The sequence below is a fragment of the Lynx rufus genome, unplaced genomic scaffold, assembly GCF_022079265.1.
Source record: "Lynx rufus isolate CCGP_SWC_20201006 ecotype Redwood Valley unplaced genomic scaffold, mLynRuf1.p SCAF_10, whole genome shotgun sequence".
NCBI classification, from domain to species: Eukaryota; Metazoa; Chordata; class Mammalia; order Carnivora; family Felidae; genus Lynx; species Lynx rufus.
Window position 1 is genome coordinate 79802354 of NW_025814824.1, and position 18513 is coordinate 79820866.

Consider the following 18513-nt stretch of genomic DNA (forward strand, 5'->3'; position numbering starts at 1 on the left):
TGGAGCTGAGCCCAGCTCAAACCCAAAGTCATCTGGAGAAAGAGAAGTGGTCAGCATGGCAGTCCAGTGGCTACCTCGAGAAGCTGTAAGTTCAGCAGACTGCAAGGGCTACTTGTGTCCAGAACATCCTTACTTCATTAATACACAGGTTAGTAGAAAAGAAAATAGGGGGCCTGGGTGGCTCAGTCGGTTGAGCGTCCAGCTCTGGGCTCAGGTCATGATCTCACGGTTTGTGAGTTCGAGCCCTGCGTCGGGCTCTCTGCCGTCAGTGCGGAGCCTCTTTCAGGTCCTCTGCCTCCCTCTCTCTCTGCCCCTCCCCTGCTTGAGGTCGCTCTCTTTCAAAATTTAAATGAACATTTAAAAAAAAAAAAAGGGGGGCGCCTGGGTGGCTCAGTCGGTTAAGCGTCCGACTTCGGCTCAGGTCACGATCTCTCAGTCCATGAGTTCAAGCCCCGCGTCGGGCTCTGGGCTGACGGCTCAGAGCCTGGAGCCTGCTTCCGATTCTGTATCTCCCTCTCTCTCTGCCCCTCCCCCGATCATGCTCTGTCTCTCTCTGTCTCAAAAATAAATAAACGTTAAAAAAAAAAATTTGGGGGGCGCCTGGGTGGCTCAGTCGGTTGAGCGTCCGACTTCGGCTCAGGTCACGATCTCGCAGTCCGCGAGTTCGAGCCCCGCGTCGGGCTCTGGGCTGATAGCTCGGAGCCTGGAGCTTGCTTCCGATTCTGTGTCTCCCTCTCTCTCTGCCCCTCCCCCGTTCATGCTGTGTCTCTCTCTGTCTCAAAGATAAATAAACGTTAAAAAAAAAATTAAAAAAGAAAAAAAATTTTTTTTTTTAAAAAGAAAGAAAATACATATGGGGTTATCAAGCATTTGAAAACATACTGTAACTCACCAATAATCAAACAGAGCAAATGAAAACAAGGTTTCATTTAACAAGACTGTTTTAATGAGAATATCCAGTGCTGGCAAACTTACTATGAAGCAACACAATTAATATTAACTTTTCAAGAACTGACCGAGCATCCAGCAGCCAAGAAATACACTGGCAGGAATGTAAACTGATGTGACTCCCTATGGACATACTATAGATAACAAGGGTGTGTGTACAGGATAAACATGTTCACACTCATCCCGATGATTCCATTCCCAGGACTCAATCTCACAGGAAGAGTCCAAAATATAGTGTAAGGAAAAGCCTTATGCCCAAAGTCATCCATCACAGATTTACTTTAACAGGAAAAAAAATAAGAACCTAAATTGATAACACAGGAATATTCCAAGTCATAATGTTATATAAAAAAAATAGAAGATTAAATTGTGAGTCCTTTAAAAAATAAAATCTATGCAGAGGAGAAAGCAGAAAAAGAAAAATATCAAAATGTTAATAGTGGCTGGGTGATTTCCTGATTCTTTTTTTTTTTTTTTCCCTTCTTTCTGGTCTCCTGAAGGAAAATTTGAAGCATATGTAATACTTACAATCAGGAGAAAATAAACTTTCAGGGTTTTTATTTTTTTTACTGTTTATTTCTTTTTGAGAGAGAGACAGAGAGAGAGAGAGAAAGTGGGGGAGGGGCAGAGAGAGAGGGAGACACAGAATCAGAAGCAAGCTCCAGGCTGTGAGCTGTCAGCACAGAGCCCGATGTGGGGCTCGAACTCACAAACCATGAGATCATGACCTGAGCCAAAGTCAGACGCTTAACCGACTGAGCCACCCAGGCGCCCCATAAACTTTTAATTTTTTTAATCTGCTCTTTGGATTAGACTAGGGCTCACGATGACGAGCTGTCAAGGGCTGTCAAGGCCACAACGCAGACTGTGGAGTAAAAGTAGTGGCCCCAGCTTCTTGGCCTTCCCAGGAAACACTGCTAGTTAAGCCCTAGTTGTCAGGAGAGGTGGGTGGGCTGCAACCACAGTTCATCAGGGAGAGGCGGGGCTGTGCTGGTCCTGGGCCCCCACGGCCTAACCATCTGCTCCAATGCCTCCCCGCTGCTATTCAGGACCCAGCAACAGAGACTGAGGGGGAGCCCCATTCACATTTCAAAGTGGGTTTTATAGAGGTTCTATTTCACTTTCTTTTAAAGTTAAAATTTTTAAAAAGAGTGGGAAACCTAGGTCACAAGACACCCCACCCCCCCAAAAAAAAAGTATTAGCGGGGGATGCCTGGGTGGCTCAGTCAGTTAAGCATCCAACTCTTGATTTCAGCTCAGGTCACGATCTCACCATTTCATGAGTTCAAGCTCCGAGTCAGGCTCTGCGTTGGCAGTGCGGAGGATGCTTGGTATTCTCTCTCTCTCCTTCTCTCTCTGCCCCTCCCCAACTTGTGCTGTCTCTGTCTCTCTCAAAATAAATAAACTTTAAAATAAAGTATTGGGGGGGGGCACCTGGGTGGCTCAGTCAGCTGAGCGTCTGACTTCAGCTCAGGTCATGATCTCACGGTCCGTGAGTTGGAGCCCCACGTCGGGCTCTGTGCTGACAGCTTAGAGCCTAGAGCCTGCTTCGGATTCTGTGTCTCCCTCTCTCTGCCCTTCCCCCACCCATGCTCTGTCTCTCTCTCTCTCCCTGTCAAAAATAAATAAACTTTAAAGAAAAAAAAATTATTGGGGATAATGCTTATTTAAATAAATACAAAAAACAAAAGAAGATAAAGAATGATGGGAAAAACATTTAAAGTGAACAATCTTCAGTTACCTTTTATTAAGCACTGATTACACATGAGGAGCTAATCCAGGCACTTTTGAACACATCATACTCTATTTCTCATATCAACCCTATAAAGTACATATTAAGTAATGTCCCCATCTAAGTAACTCAGGCTCAGAACTGTTATCAGACCTGTCATCAGACCATAAAATGATTACATCTGGGATTCAAATGATTCCTAGGTTTGTGTTCTTTCCACAGCACTATACTGCCCTGCCCATTCCAGTCCAGATTCCAATTAATACCGATAAACTAGCAAGAATTAAAACAAGAAGACTGAATTCAAGGAGGGGAAGGTTAGAGACAGGAATGCTAATTAGAAGCTTGTTAAACACAGGCCAGCAATGTTGATGATTAAAATAACAGTTATTATAGGGGCACCTGGCTGGCTCAGTTGGTTGAGTGTCCAACTCTTGATTTTGGATCAGGTCATGATCTCAGGGTAATGGGATTGAGCCCTGCGTCAGGCTCCTCGTTGAGTGTGGAACCTGCTTAAGATTCTTTCTTTCTCTCTCTCTCTCTCTCTCTCTCTCTCCCTCCCTCCCTCCCTCTCCCCCACCAAGTAATGCTCTCTTGCTCTCTCTCTCTCAAAAAAAAAAAAAAGATTAATAGTTATTATAGAGTGATGGACATTCTGCGTCCAAATGATAACAGAGCCTCTTTAAAAAATTCAAATCCATACTCCCATAATAAAGATACTTTTCATGTTCAATTTTGCTTAAATGGCCCTTTGAGACACTTTTGAAGAGTTTTTTTTTTAGCTTTTTCTGCATGACACCCTGCTTTCTGAATTCAATGCCATCAGTCAAGTGCTTAACGCAGGTGGCAAACATTTGGCACAATGAGACAGACATAGTCAGAAACTAGAGGCCAAGTATCATATTAGACAAATCACACTTCCCCGCCCTGCAGAAACATGATGAGTTTAATAAAGAGACAGTCACAGAGCCCAGAGTCCAAAGACCAGTTCTAGCCCTATGACTTGGAAGAAGTTTCCTGAAGTTCAGTTTCCTCATCTGTGAAATCTCGATTTCACAGGGTTGTTGTGAGGGTTAAATACGATAAAGTATTGCTTCCGTGAGTGCAAGATAAATAAACCCAGTTCCCCTCTGCCAGCACCTACTCCACTGTATTTCATTCCCAATCAAGAGATAATATGGAGAATTTCCTCCAAATGAAAAGCTATTTGCAGAGTACCATTAGCGGAATTTGAAGAACTGGCCAAAGTCACTACCGTATTTTTGTGTCAGAAGATTATACCACCCACCTCAAGGATGCATTAACATTTACTGAGTGACTACTTGCGCCCAGATACACTTTCTTGTGTAATCCTTGTAAGGATTATGTGACCTAAGTGTGATTATCCGGATTTTACGATGGGTAAGCAGGCTGGTAGAGCTCAAATATCTCACCCGAGGCTACGGACGTAGTGAAGAACAGAGACAAGGTTCAAACTCACGTCCTACCCCATGTTCGCCCCAGTAAAAATAATGTGGTGCATACGTACAGCAGACTACACGCAACTGTTTAAAAAGGTAGTTTAAAAAGCATAGGAATAAACACACGAGTGCACGTCAAACTGCTGACATCTGAACAAGGTCCATACGTTGCACCGATGTCAGTGTCCTGGCTCCGATACTGTTACTAAAGTTATGGAAGACGTCACCTTTGGGAGAACCAGAGAGAGTATAGAGAAATGTACTGTACATAAGTCTACAATGATTTATATACATATACACACAAATATACGATAATATATAAAAATACATACAAATGTATGATAGGAATATTAAATGAAAAAAGATTCTAGAACAAAAGATGTATTATCATCCTGTCCGCTTTTTCAAAGGTTGTATGTATGTATATATGTATAAATACACATTGAAAGAGTCAAGGTATTAGTACTGAACATCTTTGGACATGAGTTTACTGGTGACATCTATTAACCTCTTTCCACTCTTTTAAGTATTTTACAATATGCAATTTTACTTTTCTAGCTAAGCGGGGCAGGGAGGGAAAATAATGCTACAGGTAGGCCCCACTTCTCAAACGTTCGCATTACACCACTTTGCTTTTACAAAAGACCTACAACGGAACCTGTTCTCGCTAACTAAAAGAAATCCAAAGAGGATTTGCACTTCTATGACAAAAGGCACCAAGTCAAAGTCAGAGATCCAGAGAGCAATCTGGTGGCCGCCAGAAGAGAGAGGGGTGAAGGGATGGGCAAAATGGGAGAATGGGATTAATCAAAGGTACAAACTTGAAGTTATAAAATGGGTCACAAGGATGTAATGTACAGCACAGGGAATACAGTTAATAATGCTGTAACAACCCTGTGTGGTGACAGATGGTAGCTAGATTTATCGTGATCACTTCGTAATACATATCAACATCGAATCGCTCTGTTTTACACCTGAAACTAATATTGCGCGTCAACTAGGCTTCAGTAAGAAAAAAAATTTTTAATAAAAATGGCATTCGGCGTTGGTTTTGCAGCGAGCCATCCTAGCGGCAGCATGCGCCCAGAGCAGTGAGCGCGGCCCCGCCAAGCCCCTTCCCTGGGAACTACACTGCGCATGTCGGGCCACCATAGCTCTGAATAGCGTCTTGTGAGCACCTGTGCTTTATTTCGATCTATCCTTTATATCTGTTAGCAAGATGTGCCCTTGGATGTCAGGAAAGCCTAAAAAAGAGAGGTTGTTTTTTATGTCTGAGAATCCTCAAAAATTTTTCCATGTGAATTACTGGTAATTGCTTCTTTGTTTTATGCCACGCTGGCTTCCGAAGATTTCACGGGAAAGCTCTACTTTTCGGCAGCAGGGGAAACCTGTATTCCAAATGCGAAAATATGTGTTTCTGGTGGGTCTGGAGGTAGCACCACGCAGCCCACGCTGTAACCTGGCCAGAGTCACACCTGTGATTAGAATCCACGCCTGTGCATCGTGGCAACCACTCCAAGAATTCGAATATCACTGCTGTCGCTTCAACATGGGACCTAATGCCAACCCTGTGAACCCGGGCTATTCTACTCACGCTGCAAATCATGAGTAGTTCTAATTACACGACATCCCCAAAAGGTCCCAATATGTGAAAGAAAATGAATTTTCAAGTGTCTGTGCAACATTCAAACTCTCTCGACCTCATAATGAAACAGCCCACATAAGCATACTGCGCGCCTTTACTCACACACACACACAATCAGAATAGCGGCAAGGACACAGATTTTGGAGCCAGACTTGAGTTCAAGTCCTGACAACCTGCCAAGCCAGTAAACCTACTCCCTCCATAGGTAAGGATGCAAGGAACAGCAAGCAGGCACCGAGAATCAGAGCACTTTCAACACTGTGTGACATCTGTATCTTGCAAGACAAGAAACCCGGCCAACACCGTAAGTGACAAGACCCCCAAAATCATTGAGAGTCCTTCGATTAGGACAGAGAGTTATGAAACTAGTAAATGCATGTGATAAATCTGGGTAACATTTGTTTTTAATTTTTTTTCACTAAGTTTATTATTTTGAGGCAGAGCGAGCATGAGCAGGGGAGGAGCAGAGAGAAAGGGAGGGAGAGAATCAGAAGCAGGCTCCGCGCACTGTCACATGGAGCCCGGCGTGGAGCTCGATCTCACGAACCGCAAGATCATGACCTGAGCTGAAATCAAGAGTCCACTGCTTAAGCAACTGAGCCACTCAGGCACCCCAACCTGGGGACCATTTAAATGTATAAGATGACTTTCTTTCCTTCAAGGCCCAACATAACAAGTAAAATATCACAATGATTATAAGGATGTCTGTCTGGTCCCTCTGCTTGTCAACTGCCGACATAGTTTTTTTTTTTCTCAAGCAGTGGGAAATATCACTGGTTTCTCTAAGAATTCAGCTTTTAAAACTCGTCATTTTCCAAAGTTGGGGGGGTTGGGGGGACCTCAGTGTAAAGTATAGTCTTGGCTCCATCTCATGAAGCAAATGTTGGGAGAAGGCAAATCTGAGATTCCAAAGGCAGAGATATGCCTATGCTTCTCATGCACCATGATTTAAACCAAATTACCTCAATTATTCTTACCTGTGAACCAGAACTCTACAAAAGATAAGAATGTGGGATATGAATCTGAGGGATCAAACAGTCTTAAATTAGATTTGACTTCTAACTTCTACATTATAACCAAAACTAACGTGGGGGGAGAGGTGGCAGGGAGAGCTCTAAGCAGTGTGGTCTCTACTGACTCGTTATTAGTAACAGGGATACACTGTAGAGGGAAATTAGAAACATGGGAAGAAAATATTAAAATAATGGAAAACACAGAACTAAAATCAGCCAGAAAGAGGGAACATCAAGGAGGTGGCCAGCAGGAGTCGTTAGAGTGCAATGTTGGGAGAAAAAAAGGAGAAAAGGCAGGTTAAGTCATCAAGATACGGAAGTGATACCTGGCAGAGAGTGGTTGGACTAAAGAAGCCAGGTGAGGGGACGGGGGTTGGGGGCGGGCAGTGGTAAAGCACAGGCTTGGGGGTGAGCCTGGCTCTGGGGCAAATCCTAGCTCTCTCAGTCCCCTCTTCTGTGACCCGATGCAGGGTACTTGACTCTCTGAACATGGATATTAACAGTGCCTACTGCACGATCTGCTTGTCCAGATCCCTTGAGCTAATCCAGAGAGAGCACTTAGCACAGCGCATGGCACATAGTATGTGTTCAGTAAATCCCTGCTGTTACCATTAGCAATTACTACAGTTAAATCCCGGCCCTGCCACTTGCGAACTGCGTGACAGTGAATAAGCTGCACACCCTCCCTGAGCTTCAAAAACCCCACAGATACAGCGGGATGATGACGGCCGTCCCCGCAAGATTGTGAAGGTCAGTTGAGGTAACCACACATCTGGCACAGTCTACCACTGGCACGAGTAACCTCGGCAGTCCTCACTGCAGGGGTGGCTGCTGTCATACTGAGGAGGGGGCCGGAGAGGCCTCCAGAGCTGACAAAGGACACCCTTCGATTAGACTGAGAACTCCATTTCTAAAGGCCACTGGGTGTTCTCCCTGGTTCCTTTCAGCTGCAAAGTGCTGACCTCCCCGGGAGTAAGGACCGGGCAGACGGCTGCTTCAACCAAAGCGAACACTTACCTGCAATTTCTGTGTCTCCGCTTTCGGGGGCACCTCTGTGGCTTCGGCAAAGGCAGCACTGAGCTCTTGGATTTCAGCGTTAAGGTCTCCCACCTGGGTAAGAACAACAGCAGCCGAGTGTGCACCCGGACTCTCCTCTCTGTGCACAACTCAAGCGCTCTCCCTGCTGAACTTCTCATCAAAGGCTTCGTAGTTAGACGTGAAGTCAGAAAGGGGGCGACTTCCACTTTGGCCACTGAAGAGCTGGATAACCTCAGGCAAGGTACTTAATCTCTCTGAGACTCAACTCCCACAGCTCGAAAATGAGGACACCACGACTCACCCACCTCTGGCATCGTTGGGCTAAACGAAGTGACGGGTTCTGGCGCTAAAACCACGCCCGGCTGAGGCGAAGCACTACTCTCATCGGCGTCCACAGAGATGACCCAGCCAACGACCTGGCCTGGCCATTCCCACGATCTCGCATCCTCTAGTGACCTTCTCCCGTACCCCGGTCAGCAGTGACTCCCGTGGCCACGCGCCGGACTTCACCGGCACCCAGAACTGCCCCTCCGCCGGTCCCACTCCAAGCTGAAGGTCTCCAACTCCGGCGGGGCCCGAACTCCCATGTTACACAATGACATAAGCTAGAACTACTGGTATCAGGAGCCAAAGCTCCGCCACGCCTCACACCGGCAATCCCTCAAACTCTGCCCCGGTTACCTTCCTCAGCACTACACTTTCCTGGGTAGCTCCGCCCTCCTGCGGCCACTCCTGGCTCCTTCATGCATTTCTCTCCCCGTCCCTGAAACTCTGATGTCCCCCGTGGCCCCGTCCTCAGCCTCGTTCTCTGCCTGCCACATGCTCCCTGGACAGGGAGGCCCGCTCTTAGAGTCTGAACCCACACCTGAGCTCTCTCCAAGCTTGAGACCTGCACGCCTGCCTGCCGCCTGGACGCGCCACCCTGACGGTCCACGAGCTCCTCAAAGTCAACGCTCTCTGAACAGACGCGTCACCTCCATCGCCACACGCACCTTGCCATCACAGTCCGTTTTCTCTGCTGTCCACTGAATTGGTGGCACCTCCATACCCCAGTCAGGCCACCCGGACACCCGGAAGTCATCCTCCACTGCCCCTTCTCTCGAGTCCTACATCTCAGCAGCAAACTTCCCCAGATCCACCTCTACTCTCTAATTATTCCTGGCTATTTCTGATCTCATTTCCCAAATAAGCCCTGCCCTCCCACTCCTACTTAGCGGTGGCCACTGCTCTAGCTCAGTCTTTCTGGGCTCTCGCCTCTGCTACCGGCCTCCCTGCCTCCATCCTCTCCCTCCCGCAATTCTCCCTCCAGATACAGGCTGAGACCCCGCCAAAGTGCAAACGTGGCCACCCCCCTCCTTTTAGGAGCCTGCAGCCCCAAACGACTACTTGCGCCCCCACCGGCTGGCCCCACGCGACCTCACAGCTCCTCCTTGGCCTCACTTCAGTCCTGCACCTGGTGCGCTGACCACCTCGAAATGCCTTTGGTTCCACAAACCCCCATCAGGCTCTTTCCTAACCTACTGCCTTAACCAACGTTCTCCCCTCTGCCTCCCCTTCCAGCCCAACTGCTATTCATCCTGCGAGATATGGCTCAGACACCTTCTCCTCCAAGCACCACTCCCCACATACACACCCGAATCGGGGCCAGGCCCCCCGCCCTCCACTTGCACGGCCCCCCCTCTCCCCCGCACGGCCCTCAATCACCACACCTTTGCCCTGTGTTTTGCCCTCACCAGACCTGAGAGCAGAGCTGGGTTTTCTTCTCTGTATCTGTGCCTGGCTCAGTTACTGAGAAACAGCAGACTGCTATACTAACAATAATTAGGGAATAATAATATTATGACATGGAACCATCACTGGCCGCAACCTTGGATCCCAAAGGCAACGACCCAGGGAGCTAACTGTTCACGGTCATGGCCTCGCCTCCCAAGTCCTTCATCTCGACCTTGCCATCTTCCTAAACGACTGGGCATTGTCCAACAGGGTGGCCATGGGCCACCTACCTGTGTGGCTGGACACTTGAAATCTGGTCAGTCTGGAACGAGACGTGCTACAAGCACACACGGGCTTCAGAGATGGCATTAAGACCAAAAAGACGTTAATACCTCATTACTACTCCTGTTTTATTGATTACATGCTGAAATGATGGATGTGTTATCGAAGTTAATTTCACTTGTTTCTTTTCACTTCTTTTAACGTAGCTCCTAGAAAATTCAAATGTCCCCACGTGACTCACACAGTATGTTTATTGGATAGCACTACATCGGACGCTCCAAAAAAGTTTCAAGTGGACTAAAGGACCCTTTCCGCACTTCCTATGCTCATCCCAGCTCTCTTATAAACTTTTCCCCCAAAGCTAAACGTGCAGGGACACGACAGGCCAGCCACAGAAGCTAATAAAGAAAAATCTCGCTTTGAGTGTATCAGACATACCACATACCTCTTTTTCCTTTGACTTTAATGCCATGGTTAGACCCTGAATGGCTTTGTCCCTCTTTAAACTATTTTTCTTTTCTGTAGCAATCTCTCTTTCCTTCTCTCGCAGGTCCTCCTGAAGTGCCTAAATTAGATTAGAAAAAGATTCACTAAGTTGATGCGTTCCAACCAAAATGCACTGTAAATATATCTGTGAGAGCACACTCAAACGCAGTTATTCTATCTTATTCCTGTCACCCTGTGATTAATGTTCCCAAGTAGAGCTGAACGCAGTGGCGGCAGCTCCCGGTTACGCTGTTAGCGCTCACGGCAACAGGGCCGGGCGACAAGAAGGGGATCAGATCAGTTAAGACGATGACAGCTACTCCTGTGGGAAGGACTCCAATGCCTCCTGGAATTTGAATGCAGTCACATCAGAGGCTTTGAAACCGTACCAGGTTATTTGGGGGAAATAACAGATCATTAATTTCATTCCTTAATGCTACAAAAGCCAGCAGAGAATTTGGTTTGATGGAGACTGAACATATACATTTCCGGTCTGAGTTCATCTCTAAAGATAATCACGCTGCCTCCCTCCCGGGCTATTGCGAGGATCAAATGAGATAATGGACGGAGAGCACTTTCTAAGCTGGCAGGCGCCTTATAAATGCCGGCCGCTGTGAGCGGGGGACCCAGAGCGATGGTTTTGGAACCACACTGGCAGGTCCGGATCCCCGCGAGACCTCTTCCAAGCTACACGATCTTGGGACAGGGCCCTCCCCTCGCTGAGCCTCACGTGCCCCATCTGCACAATGGGAATGCCTACTTCACAGAATCACTGCCAAGACGGAGAAACCTTCTCTGAAGTACCGAAAGCCTGACTGGCACACGCCGGCATTCCATGAGTGACAGCTGCTGTCACGCCCAACTGTCTACTGCACTCAGAATAAAGCAAAGAGGCAAGGATAAATCTTCAAGACGTTTTGAAAAATTTTATCAACATACCTGGATCCTCTCTTCAAAGCGCTGTCTCTCCTTCTGGAGCTCCATTTGTACAGCCTAAGAAAAGGCATTAATTGGCACCTGGAAGGGACTCCCAATACAACAGCTTCCCCAGAACAATTAGAACGAGCATCTCATTTCCGGACTTTTCCGCACTGCCGTGGAAGGCACGGAAGTAAGTGCCCATTCCTCTCTGTCTCACCTGGAGTCCCACCCGAGTGAAGAGAAACGGAAAAACAAGCAACCCACACGGATGGATCGCCAGCCCCACAGACAGTCAACCACGGGGCCGCCGACAACGAAAAGGGCAGCTAAAGAAAGGGCCCAGGGTTAAAAAGAGGAGCAGCAGGGGCGCCTGGGTGGCTCAGTCGGTTGAGCGTCCGACTTCGGCTCAGATCATGATCTCACGGTTTGTGGGTCCGAGCCCCACATCGGGCTCTGGGCTGACGGCTCAGAGCCTGGAGCCTGCTTTGGATTCTGTGTCTCCCTCTCTCTCTGCCCCTCCCCTGCTCGTTCTCGCTCTCTCTCTCAAAAAAAAAAAAAAAAAAAAAAGAGGAGCAGGAGACGAGGGCTGATTAGTTTTCCAGCAGAAAACTAACCAGTGAGGCTGCAGGAATCACTGCTGTAATAGGAACAAAGAAGACTCTGCTCCATAAAAAATCAAGACTTTTCCTGAACATCCCATATCGGGAATGTACCACATGCAGCAGCCATCCCTGGCCCAACAAAAACAGGAGGGTGTCAGCGAGGCCCACTGCACCTCCAGGCCCGGCCCCGCTCCCGCAGCTTGCCCTGGAGACCGCCTAGGGGAGGGATGGCCTCTGGGGGGCTCGGGGGGCTGCCACTACCCACCCACCTCTTAGCGCCTAGGAAAATACAACAACTCCTCTGAGCCCGTTTCTAAATCCCATGAGGGGACAGTGACCTCGACCTCGCAGAGCGGCCAGAAGGACTCAAGGAGGTTCCACGCAGAAGCCCTTCGCCGGCTGCCAGGCCCAACACCAGGGAGTCCCCTTCCCCCCACTGCCTCTAACCGCACAGGTGAAACAGGGACTAAGTTTTATCCCAAGAAAACCCAAAGGACGGAAATAAAGTCTCCGGGCAACGAGAAATCAACACACAGTAAAACAGAGGCAAGCAAGTATGGACTGTTCTGTTAGCCAACCCTATATAAACATGAGGCTGGAAGGAAAAAACAAGCCAGGGCCGCTGACAAAGGAGGTGCCTGCTAATTCCTCAGCTGCCGGGGAGCTAATATTTGGAAGCAGTCTGCGTGTGACCCGTGGGGACCGAATGTGCGTCCCATCTGCCACAGAGGAGTCTGGTCTGCTAATTAAAGTCCCCCTTCACACCCCATCGCCTCACCTCAGCGTCTCTCTCCTTTTCTCCCCTTGGAGCGGCAGAAAGTCCTCGGAGCTCTCCAGATGACACGCTCTCATCAGGACATGCCATCTGAGATTTCTCCTCTTTAAGGCACTGAATTAAAGCTTCTTTGCTCTTCAAAGACAGCTTCAACTCCTCAATCAGTCTAAAAGCGAACAAAATTTAAATATTAATTCTAAGCTGTTCTCCTAGCTCAGTGGAGCAGGAGGAGGCAGGAAATGGGGCCAAACATCTTCAAAGGAGACATGTCCAATGACTGAACAGAAATGGAATCGCATTTTGCTGGTGGGAGAGTAAGGGCCAGAACGCGTGTGACATTAACTGTGCCCTCACCTCCAGCGGGTGGTGGCCCCGGCAGATCCAACCTCTGAGCCACCAGACTAGGGTCTGATCAAGCCACACCCGTGCTCAGACTTTCGACAGCCCCCACCACCGACGGCAGCGGACTGCTCATGGATTTTTTTGTTTGTTTGTTTTGTTTTTGTTTTTTTGGCCAAGAATCCTCTCTGCCAAAGAAATCAGGCACTGAAGCCTGAACAGACACGACCGATAAAGCAGAACTGAGCCGGCAAAAACAGACAATCTCTCTCCTCGGCCTCTCGGGGCAAAGTTTAAAATACACTGATGTTCAAGATAAAGGCCAAGCTCGTGAGCAAGGCATTCAAGGCCCCCAGCTCTTCGGGCCTAGAAGCTGAGAGGCCCCGCTGGCAGCTGCGGTCTCATCCCTCGCAGGAGGCCGCTGCCTGCTGCCTCACCGCCCAGCAGCCTCCCTTCCAGCTCTTTCCAGAAGCCAGGCTGTTTTGTGCCTCCAGACCTCCACTCACACCTGCCCCTCCACCTGGAATGCCCCTCTCGGCGCCATCCACATCTAATACACACCCAGCACCCCGCCAGTTACTCCAGGCAGTGCCTGTCCCCAAGGAACCCGTGCCGACCACACCCCGTGTCCCCCTCGGGTACAGCTGAACACCTGCTCGGGGCCACCACATTACGCTTCCCTGACCGTGGCCAAGTTATCTGACCTCTTTGAGTCCACATTTCCTCGCTACAAAATGGCTTTCACCTGCTCATGTGGATAAGCGATAAAATATTTGAAACAGCCCTACATACCTCCAGGCAGATAGCACAACTCAACACAGGGCAGTTGCTATATTACTTTCTTTTTTTAACATCCAACAATTAGCATTCTCTCAGAAAACCCTCAGAAGGGCCTTTCCACATCTGAGCCTCGAAAGGAACGTGAATGGTAGGAAGACAGCAAGGGTTTTAGTCAGAGTCCGAGAGCCGGATGCCTGGGGGGTGGCTCGGTCAGTTAAGCATCGACTTCAGCTCAGGTCGTGATCTCACGGTTCATGGGTTCGGGCCCCACATCGGGCTCTCTCCTATCAGCACAGAGCCCGCTTTTGATCCTCTGTCTCCCTCTCTCTGTCCTTCCCCCTTTCACACACTCTCTCTCAAAAAATAAATAAATACACATTTAAAAAAAACAAAAAACAAAGAAACAAGAGTCAGAGAGCTTCCCTGGCTCTCGGGGTGAAGGTAAAGGGTCAGTTGGCTAAAAGTAGTTAAAAGCAGCTGGCGAGGCATGGGGGCCGAGGTCCAAATGCTCGCGGCCTCCCCAAATTCCTATACTGTGCCGGTATTAGGAGGTGGGGCTTGGGCTGGAGATCAGGCCACGCGGGTGGAACTCAGGAATTGGACCAGTGTCTTACAAATGAGGCTCCAGAAAGATGCCTCAGACCCCCACCTCGTGGGGATGCAGTGAGAAGTCTGCAGGCTGGAAGAGGGCTGTCACCTGACCATGTGGGCACCTGGTCTTCCAGCCTCCAGAACTGTCAGAAATAAGTTTCTGTTGTTTGTAAGCTACCCAATCTGCGGTACTTTGTTATAGGGCCCCAAACAGGCTAAGACAATCAGGTATGGGGGGGCGGGGGGGGGGTCCCGAGGCAGCACCAGGGCGATGCCTCCAAATCTTGGATGGAGGAGTAAGACTGCCCTCTAGGGGTTCTACTCTGAAATCACCATATAATCAATTGAAGAGGTAACAAGTCACTGACTACATACTTGAAACTGGATGTGTTGCATTGTATGTAACTTCTACTTAGATCGCCTTGATTTGTTTCAGTTGCCTTGAAGCAAGTTCCAGAAGGCATGGGGCTGAGTGAGGCAGGCCTGTGGGGACTGTGGCCAAACTAGAGCACCAGGCCCACCTCCGAAAGCGGCCTCGATCCAGCAAGACCCAGGCCCAGGCTCACCACACCTTCCAGGTTTTCAAAGAAGCTGGAAATCCAGACTTTTACATGAAACTAGATTTTTTTTTAAATACTAGCAACTAAGTCAAACTTCTAAAAGCACTGCATAGGCCAAACAAAACATATCTGTTGGCCACATCTGACCTGCAGGGTACCTCCATGTCAGCTGCCTTACGGACACAGATCACAGGAAATAGAGTAGCTAAAGCACGCACCTTTCAAAAGGGTGGAGGAAGCCAGGAAAGACCTCAGCAGTGCCCATCCAAGCAAGGGCCCTGCCCTGTCACAGGGCCACCTGGATGGCACATCTAGATGCATCTCACCAGGGCAGGCCCAAGGACACCTGTCCCAGGTCTGTGCTTAGCAACTCACCTCCTGACCTCCTGCCTTCAGGGAGGAACATAGTGATGCCGGTCCCAGGACAGACGCACCGCAGAGAGGGCCACACCCCAAGTAGGCAGCATCTGGTCGCTGCTCTGGCCTTGGGGAGTGTGGCTGGGGCACATCCGCTCCTGAGAGAGAGCCGCTCTGGCAGTACCAACAAAGCAGGGTTCTGTGCCTGCCACGCTAGGCCTACGGGAAACCCCAAGGAGGCGCAGCCTTCGGCAAAGCCCTGACCTGACCACCCACACGTGGAGACCCCTCCCCCCCCATCCACACCGCATTAAGTACTCAGTGAGCCTCAACCCTCCCCAAATTTTTTGCTCCGAGAAGATGAGTAGCCACACTTCTGGGCATATGTCACCAGAGACCACTTTCTTCTGTGATTCGCTCGACACGTGCCGGGCTCCACGCCTCGCATGAGTCTACTTCAGCGGCCGCCCGCCTCACCCACCTCCTCGCGCTCCTCCTCTGATAAGCCTTCTCTGCCCCGAGCCCAAATGCAGCTGACCACTGCTTTGTTTCTGTCACTGCACAGAACCCTGAACTTACTTCTAACGCCAATCACGACGCTTTTTTTTTTTTTTTTTTGGACATCTGTCCCCTCCCCCACACCGGGGGCACCATAGAAGGAGGGCAGGGCTCCCGTCTCCATTCCTGGCACCTAACCCAAGGCCCTGTTCAGTAGCTGCTCAGTGAATTTACCTAGATCTCCTTTAATCTCGCCTTAATCCATCTGGCCAAGCACCTTCTAGACTCTACTCTTGCTTGGATGCCCACAATCCCTCAACCCAACACGTCCAACTGAAAGCTTATCTTCCCACTCCCTCCACCCAAAAACATCTGTTCTTTCTCCCTTTCTTTCCCCAAACTCGGCAAACCGCACCACCATCACACAGTTGTTCGTGCTCACAACCTGGGTGAGGAGGTATCTCGGCAGCCTTGTCCCTCATCCCCAAACCCATCAATGATCAAGCCCTTCAAGCCATCGTGCCAATTTACCATCTAAATATCTCTGCCTGGGGGCACCTGGGTGGCTGGGTCAGTTGAGCGTCCTTTGGCTCAGGTCATGATCCCAGGTTCATGGGATCAAGCCCCGCATCAGGCTCCGCACTGAGTGGAGCCTGCTTGGATTCTCTCTCTCCCCCTCTGCCCCTCTCCCCCACATGCGTGTTCTCTCTCTCTCTCAAAATAAAATGAAATCAAAGAAAGAAAGAAATATCTCTGCCCGTTCTTCTCCACCCAGTTCTTTTACCTCAATCCTGGTGACCGTAATCTTGTGTCTGGACTTCTGCATCATCCTGAGAAGGAATCTGCCCACCCAGCCCCACCACCAACTCATCCGCCAGGTTCAGCCAGAAGGATCGCGTTAAATTACAGGCTGACCCTGACACTACCCTACTCCCAATCTTAATTCATCAGCAGCTCGTCACGTGCCCTGAGGACAAAACCCAAACTGTTCAACAAAGCCCACATGATCTGGCCAGCCTCCCTCTCCTCATCTCTTCCCACCTCCCTTCCAGAACACAACTCTCCAGCCATGCTATACTTCTGACAGTTCCTGGGTCGAGCTCTGTGCCCTTTGGCCTCTGAACTTCCACTCATGTGGTTCTCAGGACCTGCAACACCCTTTCTTCCTCCAAGTAATTCCTCCTTTATCCTCGTACTTCCTCTGGGAAGCCTTTCCTAATCCCTCTAAATAGAATTAGAAAGATGTAATGTTAACCCAGCATTTATCCATCTGGCCCTGGTCACTCTGTTCCTGCCCTCCAGTCCTCCCAACCCAGCTAGGTGACGAGGTTCCTTGGGACAGGGACCCAGCCTGTACCACTCACCCCTACACTCGACCCACCACTTACTGAACACAAGATGCTCAGGAAGTATTTGCTGAACAAAGGGCGTGATGATCCAACGAACCGGCTGCTGAGCATCTGCTGGGGCCCTGGCAGGACCCCTCCAACCAGCTCTCCCCCACCACCTCTCCTCAAACCCACCCCCAGAGCTCGCCCCTCTTCCCCTGCACCCGCACCAGGAATTCTGCCTTTTCTTCTTTGGTGGCTGCCTCCCACACATTCTAGTCTCTTCCCTGAGCCCCCTATTTCCAATTTAACTGTTGGAGACCTGCAGGTCCCCCAGGAAAGACAAACCTATAAACCTTCTAAGGGCTTCACCGCTCATCAGCTGGGAGAGATGCAAGGGAACATATAAATAACTTGTATGGAAAAGGATTCCAGACTCTGTCACAGTACGGTGGCCCCAGTCTCCACCTCTCTCAGGTGGTGCCTGGAAGAAGGGGAAGGGGAAGCCCAGCAAAACACCACCCGTCCAAGGAAGCTTCTCCTCCTAGCCGTGCAATCGAAACACTCATTCACTCAGCCCTGATGGCCTACATCTCCTAGAGAACTCTGTTTCCTGGCTCATCCTGAGATTCATCCCAAACTTCCGTTTTCCAGATCGAAGCTAAGAAGAGGTTACATAAATGCTAGCTCCCCCAAGCACGGACTAAATGGAAGCCATGGGCTCCCCCTGAGAGTCTACTCATTCCTCTTTCACAGAAAATCCTAAAACATTTGCTCATCTCATTTCCCAACCCATCATGCAAACACGTTGCAGACTCAAATCTCAAAAGGTGGTATGGAGACAGAAAGAGAAGCAAACAGCGGTCGGGGAACCAGGGCAACCAGGCACCAGAACCTCAACAACGTGGGGGGCCGGTCAATCGGGCAACACACCCCCCAAAAAAGGAACCATAGTCAGTTTCCTCTATTTAAGGAAGTAGGCGAATAGATCATTTGCCTTAGAACAATTTCTGTCAAATTCCAAGCAAGCTTGGCTCTTCAATGGATAGATCACAGGTTAGCCAGACGTTTCACCTGTATTTACTTTACTCAACTTTCCACCTAGTGACCACCAAAGCAAGGCAAGAGTAAAATGTAAGGTTCGTGATAAAGAAGAAAACCTCAACTCTCTCCTGACTAGTTTTGATCAAAAGTCTGGTTGCAAGGTATGAACATCAAAGACTGCCTACAGATCCTCCAGTCTGTCCATTTCTCTGGCCTACGTAGCACTCATTTTATTTCTGGACCGTCACAGAGCCCTGTGCTTGGTCTACACTGCTTCGGCCCCCTGCACTGTATGAATCTGGGCCCACGGCCTGCATTAAAAGACACGATGATAAACAGGGTCACACAAAATTCACTAGCATCTATTGTGGGGATACAATCACTTACCGTTCCCTCTGGGC

General features: G+C 49.2%; 1 protein-coding gene across 7 annotated transcripts in view; it reads right to left on the minus strand.

Moving 5' to 3' along the window:
- Window positions 1-18513, minus strand: part of CDK5RAP2 (CDK5 regulatory subunit associated protein 2) — a 173673-nt gene that overhangs the window by 112822 nt on the left and 42338 nt on the right. For all 7 annotated transcript variants that reach the window (XM_047068608.1, XM_047068639.1, XM_047068648.1 and 4 more), the window contains 4 exons: window positions 12619-12781; window positions 11257-11310; window positions 10277-10396; window positions 7816-7908 (listed from right to left, as the gene is read on the minus strand). In XM_047068608.1, coding sequence (XP_046924564.1) covers window positions 7816-7908; window positions 10277-10396; window positions 11257-11310; window positions 12619-12781 — 430 coding nt within the window. The remainder of the gene's footprint in view (window positions 1-7815; window positions 7909-10276; window positions 10397-11256; window positions 11311-12618; window positions 12782-18513) is intronic.